Source organism: Cyanistes caeruleus, chromosome 30 (genome assembly GCF_971803275.1).
Source record: "Cyanistes caeruleus chromosome 30, bCyaCae1.hap1.1, whole genome shotgun sequence".
NCBI classification, from domain to species: domain Eukaryota; kingdom Metazoa; phylum Chordata; class Aves; order Passeriformes; family Paridae; genus Cyanistes; species Cyanistes caeruleus.
In genome coordinates this window covers 1,311,084-1,329,017 of record NC_141730.1, presented here as the reverse complement: position 1 = coordinate 1,329,017, position 17,934 = coordinate 1,311,084, and the positions used below count along the sequence as shown (strand labels likewise).

At 63.8% G+C, this 17,934-nt stretch overlaps 1 protein-coding gene across 5 annotated transcripts; it reads left to right on the top strand.

Annotated features, from left to right (window-relative positions):
• The first annotated feature begins 1,087 nt into the window (after positions 1-1,087).
• Positions 1,088-17,754, top strand: BCAN (brevican). Of its 5 annotated transcripts, XM_086866201.1 has the most exons (15): positions 3,517-3,646; positions 6,318-6,413; positions 6,535-6,927; positions 7,068-7,242; positions 7,331-7,458; positions 9,099-9,392; positions 10,536-10,799; positions 11,483-11,602; positions 11,774-12,178; positions 14,216-14,323; positions 14,508-14,666; positions 16,174-16,256; positions 16,586-16,730; positions 16,932-17,114; positions 17,190-17,754. In XM_086866201.1, the coding sequence occupies exons 1-15, from the start codon at positions 3,532-3,534 to the stop codon at positions 17,213-17,215; spliced, it is 2,694 nt and encodes an 897-aa protein (XP_086722327.1). In that variant the 5' UTR covers positions 3,517-3,531; the 3' UTR covers positions 17,216-17,754. The 5 variants fall into 5 exon arrangements, with proteins under 5 accessions (XP_086722326.1, XP_086722325.1, XP_086722329.1 ...); XM_086866200.1 differs by lacking the exon at positions 3,517-3,646 and adding an exon at positions 1,088-1,121 and having other exon boundaries at positions 11,483-12,178; XM_086866199.1 differs by lacking the exon at positions 3,517-3,646 and adding an exon at positions 1,371-1,455 and having other exon boundaries at positions 11,483-12,178.
• Positions 17,755-17,934: the final 180 nt, after the last annotated feature.

Below are 17,934 nucleotides of genomic sequence, written 5' to 3'. Positions count from 1 at the left end.
AAGGACCAGGAGCCGCCCTGGGAAGGAGCTGGCAGAGCAGCAGCCCTGGAAAGTTCCCTCCGAGCCAGCAAGGAAAGCCCAGGCTTGCCGGAACATTTGTTCCCAGTTAGGATGAGGGACGCTCCTTGCTGAGCAGGCACTTCGCGGCTCCCCCAGCCGCGAGCCCTTTCCCACAAAGCGCATTTTTTTGCACGGATTTCCCATCCGGGTGCAGGACGTGACCTCACGGGTTGGGTTTGGGGGGACAGAGGCTGGGGCAGCCCTGGGGCGCTTCCCGGTGCCCGTCCCGGGCGGAGCAGCGCGGTGTGAGTGTCCCAGCAGCCGAGCATCACCCGCTGGAGCCTCACCCCTCCCCGCACCGCTCCGCTCCCGAGACCGCCTCTGCCGCCTGCAATTATTTCCCAGGGCGACAAATGATTAATTCTGCTCAGGAGCTGGGCTTTCTGCAAACTCACCCGAGCAATTCCCTGGCAGGCTCCGCGCCGCCCCCCCGGGCAGGGAATGCTCCGTGCCAGGGAAAGTTTGAGCGAGATCTGGTTAAAAATCCCCCTGGTGCCAGCTCCTGGGCGCTGTCTGTAAATGAGGCGTCCCAGCTGCCCCCCAGACCTCACTGAGTGCCCGGGTTTCCTGGCATTTCCACATTCCTCCAGGAACAAGCGCCACAAACTATCCTGACGGAGATGCAGGTGGGTAAACTGAGGCACGGCATCTCTCTGCCGGACCAAATTTGGCTGTGAGTGCTGTGCCGGGAGGTCGCGTCTGGCTGCTCCCACCACCCTTTCGGGGCTGGCAAAGCCCCTGGGTTCCCTCAGCCCTCGGACGGTGCCTCCACCCACCTCGGCCTCGCGGCTTTTGCATGACAAAGCCTCTGCTGGCTACCGGGACCCCCGCCCGTGGCCCCTTCCCCGTCCGGCTGAAGCTGCCAAATACGAGGAATAACCATTCCAAGGGCATTGCCACGGGGGGGCTGCGGCGGGGACACCCCCGCTCTCTGGCAGGGTCCGAGAGACTTCTGCTGCATTGGGTTAACACCGTGCCCGGGCTCAGCATCCTCCTCTCGTGCGGGGTTTGCCAGCTGCCAGGAGGGAGGGACGGGGAGGGACGAGGAGCCTGCCAACACGGTAATATCTTTTTTTTTTTTTTTTTTTTTTCTCCTTCTTAATTAGGGGAAGGAATAAATATAAAAGGAGGAGGGAAAGGGGAAGGGAGAAGAAGAAAAAAAAAAAAAAAAGAAGAGTGGAGGACACGGACACACACACAGAAGCCTCTTTTCTCGGTGCCTGCACTTATGCCTGGTGCAGCTCCTTCCCAGCCGTCCTGCCAAGCTGCCCCGGAGGAGCCGCAGCTCAGCCCCACGCCGGGAGCCCGGGCCAGGGGTGGCCCCGCCGGCTCCGCCGTTCCCCCCGCAGAACCGAGGGGTCCCCGCCGCGGGGCTGCGGCCACGCACGGAGCCAGGTGGGCTGCGGGGAGCGCGTGGGGCCGGCGGTGCCCCGGGAGCTGCGGTGTCCCCCCGGCGCTGCCGTACTGCGCTTTTCCTTTCAATATCGCGTTTCACCCCCGCACGGGGAGAAAGTGAGACGAGACCTGAGCCGGTCTGGGGATGCCGAGAGCTTTCCTGGCGCTTTTCCCCGCGGGATGCAGGCGCTCGGGGCACCCTCCTGCCCCGCAGCGGGGGATGCTCGGGGCTGCGGGAGCCCACGGTGCCGCTTTCGGGGAGGTTTGTCCTTGTCACCGACCCTCCCGAGCGCGGCACCGCGCTGCAAGTTCTTTCTAAAAGGGGCGGCTTGTAGCGGCTCCGCAGCGCCGGGGGCAGAGCGGGGGCTGGGGGGGCTCTGGTGAAGTTGGAAGGAGAAAGGACTTCGGTGCTGCCCGGTTGCTGCAGCCTGGAGCCCAGCCCGTCCCGCAGCCCCTCCGGCAGCGAGGCTCCAAGGTGTGGGGGAGAAAGGGCATTTTCCGGGCAGTTTCAGCAGCTGCTCCCACGGGATCCTTGTTCTGGGAGCGGGGCCGGGGATCCAGGGTGGCTTTGGTGTGTTCAGTCAGGGGAGACTCCTCTCCGTCTGTCCTGCAGAGCTTTTGGCCGGGTCAATGTCCCAAGGAGGCTGCGATCAGGGTAGCAGTGGAAAGGGAAACTGAGGCACGGAGCTGGCCAGTGATCCGTCTCCCCACGCTCCTGCTCGGTCGTGTCGCTGCTCCCCGTGGGGGTGGGCTGGGCTCAGGGGCAAAGCTGCCCGGTCTCGGGGGGCTGGGGCCGAGCCCAAGGTTTGGGATGGCTCTAGGGCACCGCCGGCTCTCACTGTCCTCCCCCAGCTCTCTCGGCTCTGTCCCCACCCTCTGCTGGTGTCCCGGTGGGGGCGGCAGGAGGGGCCGAGGGAAAAATTTTCAGGGTTTTCATGGCTTTTTCCAAGCGATCAGCCCCAGTGTGAACCCCAGATCCACCGTGGGGTGTCCCAGGGAAAGGGAATTTTATTGCAGTCCCCTTCCCCTCCCGCAGCCGGAGCGTTTCATCCCCGGGATGAAGGGGCTGCCCTTGAGCATCCCTGCCAGGGACCGCTGCTCCTGTCACGCCGACTTCTCCTATCTCAGCCCAACCCAGAACCTGTTGCTCTTCCTTTTGGCTGCCCGGGGGGTGGGAGAAACCTCCCTCTGCCCCAGCCTGGAGCCTTTTTCCAGCTTCTGGGCTCAGGCGTGGCAGGGAGAGGATGAGCAGGATGCTCCAGCGCTGCTTTTCAGGGAACGGCTTTAGACTGGGGGAACTGGGAGATCGGGTGATTTTGTGCCCTGAGGGGGAAGAGGCGAATTTGCTGGTGAGCGGCAGCGGGGCTGGGTCCCACTTGAGCTGCGGTGCTGAAATCGGGGACTCCCATCCTCCGCCCCACACTTCTGTTCCACCTCGTGCCTCAGTTTCCCCAGCAGAGCCGGGGAAGGCGGGGACGGGTGTGCAAACCTTTCACGTGCTCGTGTGACACACTTACCCAGGGGTACACGTGCTCGTGTGTCCCCGGCGGCTCCTGCCGGCTCTGCTCACCCCTAGCTCCTCTGCGCGGGACCGAATCTCCCCAGGGACCCTCCCTGTGCTCTCCCGGACCCCCCTGCAACAAGGAACCCCTTTCTCCCTGTTGGGGGGAGGGGGCGAGGGGTTCTGGCAGCCGGAGGGACCCCCCCTTCTCCCCACCTGCTTCCGGCCTTTTAAGCTGTGCCAGCAGCCGCTGCCAAGAGGCTGCGGGGCGCTCCCCGCGCCCCCCTGAGCGGAGCTGGCGTGTGCCCGGCACGGCCCCGCTCCGGGGACCCCCGATGGCCCCGCGGGGACGGGTCCTGGGCAGCTCCGGGGGGACGGACACGCGCGAGCCGGGGCTGTGGCTCTGTCCCCCGCAGCGGCGTGGCCGGAGCCCTTTGCTGGTGCCGATGGGGCTGGAGCGGGGCCAGGCCGTGCCGGCGGCTGCTGACTCATTCTGCAGCTGAGCATCCCTGGAAAGCCACCGCTCCCCCCTCCTCCAGCTCGCTGCGGGCTGCCAGGGCACCTTGGGAGCCGGGATGAGCAACCATCAGGGGACGAGGGGCCGCGGAGCAGAAAATCCCTCTCCGGAGATGAAAAGGGACACCCCCCGGGCATCCACTCGCAGCATGTCCCGCCTTGAGCCTTCACCAGGTGATGCAGCCCCAGATCCTGCAGGTCCTGCGCTCAGCTCTGAAAGCAGGGCCGAGCCCAGGGGAGAAAGGAAGATCAGTGCTGTCCCAAAATAGACTTCAGCTCCATTTTCCACCTGGTTTCCCACAGAAATGGAGGTTAGCTGGCCCTGCCACGTGCGTGTGTGCCTGTGTGTCTGTGTGATCCCGGCAGCTTCTGAGCTCTGAGCTCTCTGGGACAACTGAGCCTCACAAGCTGCTGCCATTATAACCATTCAACCTTTTTTGGCTGCCCTTCCGTAGTCCTGATCCCAGCTTTTCCTTCATAACTTGTGGGTTGAAAGATTTTCCATTTGTGGAAAACAGGAAAAATACTCATTGCAAAAATCCAACCCCAAACCCCAAAGTTGACGTCTGAAAGTCTCTTGCCAGCATGGGACTCCAGGAGCTCAGGCCATCACCCATGGGCAGGGTGAAACTGGCTTTAACCCTTTCCATACCCCATTCCCAGTGCCAGCACACAGGTGCAGTCAGGGGTGGGCACAGGAGGGAAGCAGACACTCCAGCTTGACCAATTCCTGTGGAGTTTTTATCACTTGGATTTCCTCCCCGGGGCTTCGGGGCTGCTGTCCGCGCCGCCGTGGCGCCTTTGGGGACGGGAAGAAAAGGTGCCCGTGACAAAAGCCTTCCTTGCTTGGCTGCCCAGGGGGTGGCACCAGCCTCTGCACTGGAGCCTGGCCACGGCTGCCATGCAGGAGGGTTTTGTCCCTTGGTCCAGAACCATGGGGCTGCATTCAAAATATCCGTCCGGAGCGCAGAAAGGCCCTGGCTTGGCGCTGGCACCACTGGCCAGGCCCTGGGCAATCGAGCTTTGGCTGCTCCTGCCAAGCTCCTGCTGGACAGGGGACGTCTGTGGTCTGCACGGGATGCTCCATTTCCACACTGTGGTGCCAGGGGCTTTAAACCCACCGAGTTTTGTGTTAGGGGCTGTCCATGCTTAGTGCCTTGTGCTGCGGGCTGTGCAGCCACGGTCTGCGGTGCCAGGGAATGCACGCGGTGTGCGCTGCCAGGGCTGGGTGTCCGTGGTCCCAGGGGGAGTGTCCGTGGTTCCAGGGTGAGTGTCCGTGGTTCCAGGGGCTGTGCATCCACACTGTGCCCTGCCAGGTCTGAGTGTCCGTGGTTCCAGGGGGAGTGTCCGTGGTTCCAGGGGCTGTGCATCCACACTGTGCCCTGCCAGGGCTGGATGTTCTTGGCATGGGGTGCCAGGCTTGTATGAACGTGGCTCCAGGGGCTCTACAGCCATGGAAATTGGTGCTGGGGGTGCGTGCACAGTGTTTTCTGCCCAGAGCTGTGTTCACATCTTCTCCCCAGGGCAGGGGTCCCCTGGGCACACTCTGGCTTGAAGAGGGATGCAGGTGACCAGGACAGAGTCCTGTCAGGCTGTCCCTGGCAGCCAGTGACTGCACACGGAGCTGCCTAAGCTGCTCCTGTGGCTGCTGAAATCAATACAGCACAAAGAGCTCATAAATCACAAAGCTGCTCTGACGTGCTCTGTTCCCAGGCAATGGCACGATGCACCCCTGACACAGGAGGCTGAGGAGCCTCCAGCCCCCCAAGGAGCCTCTGCAGATCGGTGAGGGGGTATTGGAGCAGTGCATCCACCAGGGACATTTCCTCACATTCCCAGCATCAGCGTCCTCTCTGGACAGCTGCAAGAGCAGCAAGACTGCAAGGGCAGCTTGGGTCCCCCCTGAGGTGCCCATCACCCCAGTGCTGCTCCCTGGAGAGGGCTGGGGGCTGGTGCTGGTCCCTGGGCTCTCCTTTCAGCCCACCGGTGAGAGCCCTTTGTGCCAGGCAGCCTGAGAGAGGCCTGGGACATAATGGCAGCTTTGGTCAGCCTCGCTTTTCCCAGCCCGTGCGCGGGAAGCCTCCGGCGTGAGCTGAATGGCAAAGAAGCCGTCCTGCTCCTTCCCTCCCCCTCTGCCCCGTGCTTTGTGTGCTCCGGGCTGTCCCCCCGGCTGCTCGCTGACCTCAGCTCCCTCCACCAGCCACCCCTGGCAGGGCACATGTGTGCAAGCGCTCGCACACGCGTGTGCACACCTGCACGTGGGCGGTGGCACGAGCACACGCGTGTGTCCCGCTTGCTTCCTCACCTCCCTCGCCACCTCCTTCCTGACCAAACCCTTGCCGAGGTTTCCTGACCAAACCCTTGCCGAGGTTTCCTGACCAAACCCTTGCCGAGGTTTTTCACGGTGGCACCGTGGGGACATGGCCCCGGCGCTGGCATCGCCTCCCTGCCCACGGCAGCCAGTGCTCGGGCTGAGCCTGTCTGCGCTCTCCGGGCCAGGCTGGACTCTGCTGTCCCCAGGGGACCCGGCTCCTGGGGAAGGTCAGAGGGCTTGGATGGCACCCAGTGGCTCCCAGCCAATGGTCCTGGTTGCTCATGTTGTCTTCTCCCTCTTGTGAACCAGGGCACGTTGATTTCCCTTCCCTCTCCCCTCCGCTGTGCCCAGGTCACCCTGTGGCCGTGCCTGGGCTCCCCTCTGTGCCCCAATGCAGCACACATCATCCCATCCCCCCCACACACAGACTGGGGGCTCTCCCCAGCCGCTCCCCCTCATGCAGGGATGGGAGATTTTTGATGCTTTGATGGATTCTAAGAGCAGCTGGTGGTTTTTATTCCCCCCTTGCAGGGCAGAGCATGGCCCCAACCCTCCCACTGATGCTGCTGCTCTGGGTCTTTGTCCCCACAGTGGTCCCCGAGGGGTTTGGCCTAGGAGATGGCACAGGTAACTCGGCATCATCAGCCACATTTCTATAACTCCCTGCCCCGTTGGTGCCCTGTACTGGGGGTCTCGGGGGGGGGCCTCACCCCAGTCCTGCTCACGGCTCCTCTCTTCTCCCACCCAGAGGACCTCAAGGCTCTGCAGGTCTCCATCCCACGCCACCCAGCCCTGGACGCTGTGCTGGCAGGCGACATCACCATCCCCTGCCTCATCACCTACCTTGGCCCCCAGCCAACCGCTGGCATGGGCGGCCGCCGGGCAGTGCTGGGAACCCCCCGGGTCAAGTGGACCTTCATCTCTGAGGGCAGGGAGGTGGAGATCCTGGTAGCTCGGGGGGACAGGGTGAAGGTGAGCGAGGACTATCGGCTGCGCGCCTCCCTGCCCATCTTTCACCAGCGCTACACCAACGCCTCGCTGCTGCTCACCGAGCTGCGCCCCAACGACTCGGGGATCTACCGCTGTGACGTGCAGCATGGCATCGAGGACGGCCACGACATCCTCGATGTCAAAGTCAAAGGTACTTCAAGGTGGGGAGCGGTGGGATTCGGGGCACGCCGGGGCCCTCTCCCGCTCAGCAAATTCTCCCCTGGGTGCATCTGCACCCACATGGGTGGGGGCTGCTGTGAAGCCCCTTCCCATGGCCGTGTCTGCCCCCAGGGGTGGTGTTTCACTACCGGGAGGGCTCCATGCGCTACGCCTACACCTTTGCCGAGGCGCAGGAAGCTTGTGCCCGGATCGGCGCCAGCATCGCCACCCCCGAGCAGCTCTACGCCGCCTACCTGGGGGGCTACGAGCAGTGCGACGCCGGCTGGATCGCCGACCAGACCGTCAGGTGGGCACCGCAGCTGCCCAGCCATTGTGGCCTCACCCAGTCATTCCCCCGCCAGTCACCAGCCCTCCCCTGTGCTTTCCTGCCCCAGGTACCCCATCCAGACTCCCCGTGAGGCCTGTTACGGGGACATGAACGGCTTCCCCGGGGTGAGGAACTACGGAGTGGTGGATCCGGAGGACATGTACGATGTGTACTGCTACGCTGAGGACCTCCCAGGTGCCTGTGGTGCCACCAGCCACCTCTTGCCCTCCTCTGCTTTTGCTCCCACACTAACCTGCCCCTGTAACTTGTTGTAAACCTAAGAGAAAAAGCTGCCCCTGAGCTGCAGGTGCTGTCTGTCAGGTGCGGGGACTTGCTGTGCCGCTTCCTAAAGCATTCCTGGTTGAGTTTGGTGGGGTGTGGGGCTCTGTCTCTTGCAGCAGGTGGTTCTCAGGCTGGGGTGTGCCCATAGGGATCTGCCCCAGACCAGCAGCATGCTGTGTTAGCTGGTTTGGGGTTTGGTTGTGCACGTGCCGTGCTTTGCACAAGATGAAGGGCTGCAGCTCCTGCCCGGCCATGTGTGCCTGGGGGTGGCAGGTCCCTCCTTTGGGTCCCAGTGGGGCTCCCCACTGGTGGTGGCACTGGTGGGGTTGGTTGAGTGGTGCCAGGCAGGGGACAGGGAGGAGGGACAAGTCCCTTGTGTGTAGGGGACGATGACTGGGACAAGGCTGCAGCGTGAGGGTCGATACGCACCTTGGGGCAGTGATCCCCAGCTCTCCTCAGCGTGAAGCCTCACCACAGCGTTCACTGGTCTTGCAGGTCTCCTTTAGAAATGTCCCACACACAGATTGCTCAGTGCAGGGTGTGGATCTGCTCCTCTGCAGTCCCTTCATGGGTGCTTCAAAGTGTCAGGTCTGTTAGCAAGGGCAGGAATCAATCCCATGCTGTGTGGGAGCTCCAGCTGGGCCTGGGCTGTGGCTTTCTGTGCACGTGCAGGAAGGCAGGGAAGCAGGCAGGGATGCAGACAGGAAGGCAGGAAGGCAGGGATGCAGGAAGGCAGGGATGCAGGCAGGGATGCAGGCAGGGAAGCAGGCAGGGAGGCAGGAAGGCAGGGATGCAGGAAGGCAGGAATGCAGGCAGGGATGCAGGCAGGGATGCAGTCAGGGAAGCAGGCAGGGATGCAGGCAGGGATGCAGTCAGGAAGGCAGGGATGCAGGAAGGCAGGGATGCAGGCAGGGATGCAGTCAGGAAGGCAGGAAGGCAGGGATGCAGGAAGGCAGGGATGCAGGCAGGGATGCAGTCAGGGATGCAGGAAGGCAGGGATGCAGGCAGGGAAGCAGGAAGGCAGGGATGCAGGAAGGCAGGAATGCAGGCCGGGATGCAGGCAGGAAGGCAGGAATGCAGGCAGGAATGCAGGCAGGGAAGCAGGCAGGGATGCAGGCAGGAAGGCAGGAATGCAGGCAGGAATGCAGGCAGGGAAGCAGGCAGGGATGCAGGCAGGAAGGCAGGAATGCAGGCAGGAATGCAGGCAGGGAAGCAGGCAGGGATGCAGACAGGAAGGCAGGGATGCAGGCAGGAAGGCAGGGATGCAGGCAGGGATGCAGGCAGGGATGCAGGCAGGGATGCAGACAGGAAGGCAGGAAGGCAGGGATGCAGGCAGGGATGCAGGCAGGGATGCAGGCAGGAAGGCAGGGATGCAGGCAGGAAGGCAGGGAAGCACTCGGGATCTCCTCCAGCCCCTGGTGTGATTCCATGCACTGGAGTCTCCGTCTGCACGCCAGCTCCTGGGGTCATGCAGAGAGTGGAGGAGTGAGCGGCTCCCGCAGCCCATGCCCCACTCCCCAGCTCTGACACCCATCTCCTTCGTCTCTCGGCAGGGGAGATCTTTCTGGAGACGGCCCCAGACAGGTTCACGCTGGAGGAGGCGGCGCAGCGCTGCCGGGCGCTGGGTGCGGAGCTGGCGAGCCCGGGGCAGCTGTACGCGGCCTGGAACGCGGGGCTGGACGCCTGCAGCCCCGGCTGGCTGGCTGATGGCAGCGTCCGCTACCCCATCGTCACCCCCCGGGAGCGCTGCGGCGGGGCTCTGCCGGGCGTCAAAACCATCTTCGTGTTCCGCAACCAGACGGGATTCCCCGACGCCCAGAGCAGATACGATGCGTACTGCTTCCGAGGTAAAGAGGGACAGCCCTGGCCCGCAGGTGCTCCCGAGCAGGGAGCGGTGGGAGGCCTCGGGAAGGCTCCGGGCAGGGGTGCGTGTCCCCAGCTGGGTGCTGCTGTTGGGGTGCTGGTGTCGGGGTCCCTGTGCCGGTCTGTGCCGGTGCCGCACTCTCGGGGCAGGGAGGGGATGTTTGGTACCGTCTGAGCTGTGCTAGGATAGGGATGCCTTGCATGCCGATAGACCTGCTAGGGGAGGCATAACCTGCATGGTCCTGACACCGCATGCTGACACCTCTCGATAGAGCAGGGACGCTCTGCATAGTCCCAGCAGTGCACGCTGACACCGTGGCACAGTAGGGAGCTCCTGCATGTCCTCAGTACCTCGTGCCATGCTTTGGGACAGAACAGGGATGTCCACGTGGCACCGTCAGTCTGCGTGAGCTCCGTGGGCACGGCTCCAGGAGGGTTCATCCCCCAGGGCTGCTGGCCTGGGGAGCACTCTTGAGTCTCTGGGGCTGTGGGACACAGCCTGCCAGGCTGGTTTGAAGTGATGCCTGCAGGAGTGAGACCTGTGGGCAGTGGCAAGGCACTGCCTGTGAGCAATGAGGCAGGACAGAGGATGGCAGGGATAATGGGCACAGAAGGAAGAAGAGATCCACTCCTCCTGCCTGATCCCACATCTCCATGTATCCACTCAGGGCTGTGGGGGCTCACAGTATGGGGATGCTCTGCATCTCTGTGCCTCAGTTTCACCATCTCTCAGCAGGGAAAGCCATGGGTTAGGCAGGATGGGCCTACCCCATGATTCCATAAACCCTGTAACCCACTAACTCCCCATGCATGTGTGCCCTCCCCGGGGTGGGGATGGGGGTGTAGAGAAGGATCCCCACAGGGAGGGGAATGTAGGGTTTAGGATCTGGCCCCACCGTGTGCTGCCAAGCTCCTGCTGGAGCTGTTGGCTCTGCCAGCTCTGCCAGCACCTGGGAGGGTCTGATCCTCCCCCACGCTGATCCTGTCTAGAAGGGGAAGGGGAGGCTGAGGAGAGCTGGGTCCCTACTGGGGTGCCAAGGCTCCAGGCCTGTTCTGGGGTGAAGTCATCTCTGACTGCTGCGGAGCCAGGACAGGGCAGTAATATCCCACTTTCTTTCTGCCCACAGAAGGGACAAACTCTTTCCCTGAGGCTGCAGGAAAATACCAAGCCCAAGAGCCTGAGGAGAATCTCCTCCAGGAGATTGTCACAGTGGCAGAAAAGCTGGAGGAGCTGCAGCTGCCCAGAGCGCAAGTGGAGATTGAGTCGCGAGGGGCTATTTACGCCGTCCCTTTCTTTGAGGACACTGATCTGAGAAAGCCGAGCCAGTCCCCCGAAGACGCACTGGGGCCAGGGGCCCGGCACCCCCCACTAGCTACCTCCGTGTCCTCAGGTCACCCCCCCTCTGCCCCCCCTTTCCCCACAGCCCTGGCCACCCCCGAGGCAGGTGTCCCACTTAGCTGGGGAGCCCGTTCCCTGCGGAGCAGAATGGGGGGACAGGGACAGTGGGGACTGTCCCACACTGGTAGGTGGAGCAGGGCTGGGACACAGAGAGCAGCCACAGAACGGAGGTGCCAGGGTCACAAGGAGAGGTCAGTGGCACCTGAGGGTGCCTGGGTCACCCCAGCTGTCCCTGTCTGTCCCGTGGAGGCAGCAGCCATGGCCGGGGCACCAGCGTCTTGGTGTAGGGCTGTGCGGCGGCACGGGGACATCCGTGTGTCCCTCGGCTGGAGTCCGGCGTGCAGGGTCTGTGCTGGAGCAGGCTTTAGCAGCACAAGGAACTGGAGAAGGGAGCTGGCAGCTGGAGGGACGAGGTGCAGCGGTGAGGGGCTGAGCACGGCCCCCACCACAGGAGAGCTGGGGCTGGGCTCGGCCGTGGCCAGGCCAGAGCTCAGTCAGCCGTGCCGGCTCAGAGGGGACAGTGTCACACGGGCTCGGGGCCACTTCCATCTCCCCGCACAGCTTTGTGCGAGCAGGATCGGCAGTGCTGGCAGGCGATGCGGGTCCCCGCAGCCCCGCGGTCCGGCTGGCTCCCGGCGCCGGCCCCTCACTGCCTTTCTGCCTTGCCCTTTGCAGAGGAGGAACAGGGAGCAGCGCCGGGCAGGGGCCCTGGCAGCGCATCGGCGGAGAGCCCGGGAGGAGGGCGAGACCCCGGCCAGCCCATGGAGCCAGAGGGACCCACCGGTGCCCCAGCAGGTGACACGGAGCCTCCTGAGGGCTTTCCTCGGCCGCCCATTCCCGTGGCCCCCACGCAGCGCCCAGACCGTCCGCGGGACGCCTTGGGGCGGCCGGCCCACCCTGCCAGCCCTGGGGCACCTGGGCACCGTCCGGCATCGCCAACCGCTGCCGCTTCTGCCTCCTCGACAGAGAGCCGAGAACCTGGCGGGGGTCGCCGCCGCGGGCACAAGTCCGGCGGGGCGAGCCCCTCGCTTTCCGCCGCTGAAGACGCCGAGCTCTCCGGAGACGTGGTGGAAAGCCCTGGCGCGTCCCCGCTGCCTCCTGCGCCCTCGCAGACGCAGGAGGAGGGAGAGGAGCAGTCGGGAGCGGTGTGGCTCCCCTCGGCCGTGCGCCCGGGGGACGGGAGCACTGTCCCCGCAGTGACACCGTGGCACGCGGAGCTGCCCGGCGGCAGCAGCGCACCGGCCCCGGGAGGAGAGGAGGCAGCGCCGCCACCGCCGGGCTCCGAGGAAGAGGAGGAGGAGGAGGAAGAGCAACCTGCTCCCTCCGTTGCAACCGTGGAGGGTTTCCTTACGGCCGTTCCTGGAGAAGCAGGTGGGACCCGCAGGGATGGCCTGGCCTCTCCCCGTACTGACACCTCTGGGGTGGTCCTGGCGGGGACCCCATTGGGGGACCCAGCCCCCAGCACGGCCGTGCCCCTGCCCGCCCTGCCCACCGAGCGGGCCAGCGTCGGGGCGGGCTCCTGCTCTGCCAGGGGTCCCTGCCGTGCCACCCTTGCCCTCGGGGCAGCCCTCCTGGCTGCCCTCTGGCACTAGAGATAGCCAACACCTTTCCTTCACGCTGTGCTTCCCTCTGTCTGTCTGTCCACGTCTCCTCTCTCTCTCTCTCTCTCCTCCTCAGCTGGGTAAGGGAAGGTTTACAGGTCTGGAGAAGCACATATTTGTCAAACAAATTGGTCTGATCTCTGCATGCACTTAAATCTCTTCTACTTCTGTGAAGTGTTTTAATGACTGTTTCCATGAAAAAGCCCAATAAGCAAAAGGCTGCCCCAGTCCCTGCTCTGACTAACCGTGGTACTAATAAAGGGAATTAAAAGCTTTGTAGAACAAGCATCTCGGCGAGCTCTTCCCTTCGTCCTTGCGCCTGCTGCCCATGCGCCCCTCCCACTGACGAACTAATCCCCTGATCCCGGCCCTGCGAGTCCCCGGGAATGGGCTGGATGTGACACCTGGGAGGTCTGGCAGGGGTCTGGCTGCTTTGCACCCTCCGTGTGCCCCCCTGGGTCCGACCCTGCACTGCCCCGGGGGGAGGGATGAGGGCTGGACGCTGCATGGCATGAGCAGGGGGAGACATGGGGGACACTGATGGGTCATGGGGTGCAGAGCCCCACCAAGATCACGGTGCCTTGTGCAGCTCTCAGTGGCCAAACAGCCTGAAATCACTGCAGTCCCCTGTGGACCGCATCCCCCACCCCCCTGAGCCCCAGTCCCCCCACATGGGGGCTGGGATGGGTGAGCAGTGGGAACATGACCTGTTGTGGGTGGGTGTCACCCACCAGCCCCACTTTGGCCCCTCGTCCCCCCTCCCCCGGGATGATCCCAGCTCTGATGCCCGTCCTGCAGCCACCACCTCTGCCCCATCCCGCTCCCGCAGCAGAGGGACCATACGGGGTCCCTGCCCCCCTGCCCTGGCAGTGCTCTGCCCAGTCCCATGGCACCAAGGAGGCTCTGTGGAGGGTGGCCAGACCCCGTGGGACGGCTGCCTTTGCCTTGGCAAGGAGAGATGCTCGGGAAGAGCCAGCCATGTGACATTAGGGCCCTCAATTGCTGATCCTGTTCCATGCCTCGCTCTGCTGGGGATGAGCTGTACATCCCGAGCCAGCCGCCGGCACCTCGTGGGGAGGTGACGCTCCCTGGGGGTGGGTGAGGGTGGCAGCATCACCCTTGTCACGTCTCCACCGAGCTGAGGACCATAAAACAGGGCATCATTAGGCTGGAGTGGGTCAAGGACTTTGAGTCTCCACTCGGCCGGCGCTGGCAGCAGCCCTTCATCACGCTCTTGAGCTGGGCTGGGAGCACACCATGTGCTCTGGGTGCATTAATGACCGTAACGGGTTCGTGGGGAAGGTGCTGGCTGAGTTATCAGCCTTGGCCAGGCTGGAGGTGACACCAGAGGGACAGGCATGCAGTCACCTTGCTGCCAGGCCGAGGACACGCGGCTGAGACGTGCCAAAAGGTTTATCGTCTGCATGCTCCTCTCCCAAAACACAATTGCTGCATCACTCCAGGAGCTGGCCCTGGGCAGAGGGAGTGGGCCAGGGGCTGGTGTAGCACTGAGCCCAGTGATGGGCAGAGCAGAGCAGAGCTCTCATCTCTGTGCTCTGGGGGGAGGCCAAAACACCAGGTCTGGCCAGCTCTGGGCTGGGGCTGCTGAGCTGTTCACACCCAGTGCTGGGAGGGCAGAGCAGGATGGCTTCAGGAACACTGAGGTGCACCCGAGACCTTCACCTGCCCCAGAGCTGGTGGCCTCAGGAGCCAGCTCAGAGACCTGGCTGCTGTGGGACACTGCAGGGTGAGGCTCTGGCACTGCTGGGCACTGAGGAGGTCCCCGAGCTCTGCGTGTGCCTTGCAGGTGGCTGTGTCCCCAACCCCTGCCTGAACGGAGGGACCTGCGTGGAGGACGGTGCCCACCTCACCTGCTTGTGCCTGCCTGGCTACGGAGGCAGCAGCTGTGAAAGACGTGAGTCCCCTGGCTCCCACCATGGCCATGCTGGATCATCCCCACCCAGCTCCTGCTGCTGTCTCGGCTGCTGAACCAGCGGCCCAGGAGACAGAAATGAGGGGAAATCAGGAGTTTGGGGTGAGTTGGGCTCCACCACCCTGACCCTCTCCTCTCTTCCCCCTTGCTCCCTGACATGGCTCAGCACTGTGGAGGTGCAGCCCTGGCTGGGACAGCTTCCAGGGTGCCTGCTACAAGCACTTCTCCACTCGGAGGAGCTGGGAGGATGCGGAGACCCAGTGCAGGCACTACGGGGGGCACCTGGCCACCATCCTGACCCCCGAAGAGCAGGACTTCATCAATGGTACGTGACCACACTGCATCCCTCCACCTCTGCCCAGGGACCCTCAGTGCTGGGCTGCAAATTTTAAATGAGTAGCAAAGAGCCAAAGCAGAGCCCAGCCCTGCAGGGCCGGCGGATGGGGAACAGACACATGGACACGAGGACAGACGTGTGAGAAGATGGATGGGTGCACAGAGAGACATGAGAGCAGACAGGTGCAGTCCTGGGCTGCTCACAACAAGAAAGACATTGAGGGGTTCAAGCGTGTCCAGAGAAGGGAACAGTGCTGGAGAAAGGGGCTGGAGCACCAGGAGCACCTGAGAGAGCTGGGGAGGGGCTCAGCCTGGAGAAAGGGATGCTCAGGGGGACCATCTCACTCATGGGCAGGTTTAGGTTGGATATTGGGAAATCCCTTCATGGAGGCGATGGCCAGGCACTGGCACAGGCTGCCCAGGGGAGTCCCCATTGCTGAAGGGATTTTAGAGACTTGTGGATGTGGCACCTGGGGACAGTGGTGCCCTTGGCTGTGGGGGAATGGTTGGACTTGATGATCTCGCAGGCCTTTTCCAACAAAATTCCCTGATCCAGTGATGGGTGGACAGACCAGCAGAGGGTTGGATGTGTGCAAGTAAATTTGAAGGCAAAGCCACAACCTGCCTCAAATCAGCCTTGGAGGGATGGGGGGAAGACAGAGGGAGGCAGAGCAGTGAACAAGAGCCGTGGGAATGGGACAGAGAGCAAAGAGACCTGAAGGGACATGAGAGTGAAGGAGGAAGGGACAGGGAGGGACCGCGCAGGAAGCTGCAGAGACACGGAGGGACAGGCAGGGCCTGACAGGGACTGGCTGGACCAGAAAAGGGACTGGTAGAGCCGGGTGGGAACTGATGCAGACAGGCGGGGACTTGCAGGGACAGGCGAGAACCTGCAGGGACACGCGGGGACAGGTGGGGACCAGGTGGGGACCAGGTGGGACAGGCGAGAACCTGCAGGGACAGGTGGGGACAGATGGGACAGGCAGGGACAGGCGGGAACAAGCGGGAACAGGCGGGGACCAGGTGGGACAGGCGGGGACAGGTGGGGACAAGCTGGGACAGGTGGGGACCAGGTGGGACAGGCGGGGACCAGGTGGGGACAGGCTGGGACAGGTGGGGACAGGCTGGGACAGGTGGGGACCAGGTGGGGACAGGCTGGGACAGGTGGGGACAGGCTGGGACAGGCGGGGACAGGCGGGGACAGGCGGGGACAGGCGGGGACAGGCGGGGACAGGCGGGTCCCGGGGCTCTGCCGCCCTCTCCCGGCCGGCCCTGTCCCGCCTCCCGGGGCTCAGGGGTAAAGGAGGCCTCCGATGTCCCTTTCGGGGGTCCCTTTCTCCCCAGTCTTCCCAGCACCTTCCCGGTGCAGGGCTAGAGACACCCCCACCTCCCAGTCACCCCCAGATCCCCAATCCCCCTGAACTCAGCCTGCAGCCCTCTCCTGACTGGTGGCACCTGGATGTGTCCCTGTCTCCAACACACCCCGTGTCCCCCAGACCAGTACAGGGAATACCAGTGGATCGGCCTGAACGACCGGACCATCGAGGGGGATTTCCAGTGGTCCGACGGGAGCCCCTTGGTAAGCGGGGCTGCCAGCCCTTGTGTACCCTCGTGGGGGGAGACCACCCTGCCCTGCCCCTCGTTATCCTTCTCCAGCCCCGGGGCTGGGCTTTAAAGCTCCCAAACAAGAGCCACTTGCCTCACCGGGGCTGAGCATCCTCAGGGGAGCCAGACCCTGGGATCTGGGGTTCTGAGGCCATGCTGAGGGGCACGGAGGTGGGACCCCATTCCTGATGGAGATGTCCCAGCCAGGAGGCTGCAGATGGGTGCGTGCTGGTGCAGGGCCACCCCCGCACCTAAGGGCTGTGCTGGGATGCCCCGTGCACCCCGTCCCGCCTGTCCCCCCAGCTCTACGAGAACTGGCACCCCGGGCAGCCCGACAGCTACTTCCTCTCCGGGGAGAACTGCGTGGTCATCGTGTGGCACGATGGGGGCCAGTGGAGCGATGTGCCCTGCAACTATCACCTGTCCTACACCTGCAAAATGGGGCTGGGTAAGCCGTGCCTCCCCCCCACCAAGGCTGGGGGGCTGCGGCTGCACCCCCCACCACTCCAAAGAGGGGCTTCCCACCACCTCCAGAGCAGGGAAACGAGTTCTGTGCGCGGGACCCTCAGCCTGTTTGGGCTTTAGGGGGATTGCTCCGGGCTGGGGGGGCCCTCCAGGGCTGACTGCAATGAGCTGCCCCCCCTTGCAGTGCAGTGCGGGCCCCCCCCCGCCCTCAGCAACGCCCGTGCCTTTGGCAAACCAAAGCAGCGCTACGAGGTGGGCTCCATCACACGGTACCAGTGCCGGCACGGCTTCGCCCCGCGCCGCTCGCCCGTCATCCGCTGCCGCCAGGACGGCACGTGGGAGCCACCCCAGCTGGCCTGTCGCCCTGGTGAGTGACACCCCGACCCCCCAGAACCTGCCCGTGGCGCTTTCCCTTCAGCCGGGACTTCTTGTGTCCCTCCAGGCCTGGCTCAGCCCCCCAACAACTGAGTGAGTCCCTGGGGCAGCAGCCACCGCCTCCCCAAGCCCTGGAGCCGCTGTGGATGGGGACGGCACTGGGACCCCGGCGCAGACCCCGACGTGGAGTGAAACCTCACTGTCGGGTGTCTGCCCCCTTGTTTGTTTTATATCTGTACAAAGAAATCCTAATAATTAAAGACCCCCTTGAAAGGAACCGACGGTGACCCAAAATGCGGCACAACAGGAGTTTTGTTCCCGGAGTCACAACAGAATTGGAAGCTGGGGAGACATCATGGGCAGGGGATGGCAGTGACGTGCCAGCATCACCTCCAGCCATTTCCTCCCACCTCTACCCGAAGGGTCCTCATCCTGTGACTCCCTGGTGGGGATTGACATGGGGACATCCAAGCTCTGCTGCAGCTCAGTACCCATCCTGAGCTGTGGAGGGGCTTCTGCACTTCCCTGGAAAGGCAGAAGCTGCTGTGGCAGGCTTGGAGTGGGTGCATGGTGCCAACACCCTTCTCTGTGCTTCTGTGGGTATTAAAACCATTAAAACCAGTAAACAGGTAGCACAGAGTGGTGACCTGGTTATTTGGGGGGGGTCTGGCACAGGGGTGGGACTGGCAGGGCTGTACAGCCCCTAAGCAAGGAGCGTGGCAGCAGTGGAGAGCCTAGGCACAGAAACAGGGGCACACAACCCAAAGTGTCCCCACATCCCAGCAGCGCTGGGTACTGCTCAGGGCTCGGGA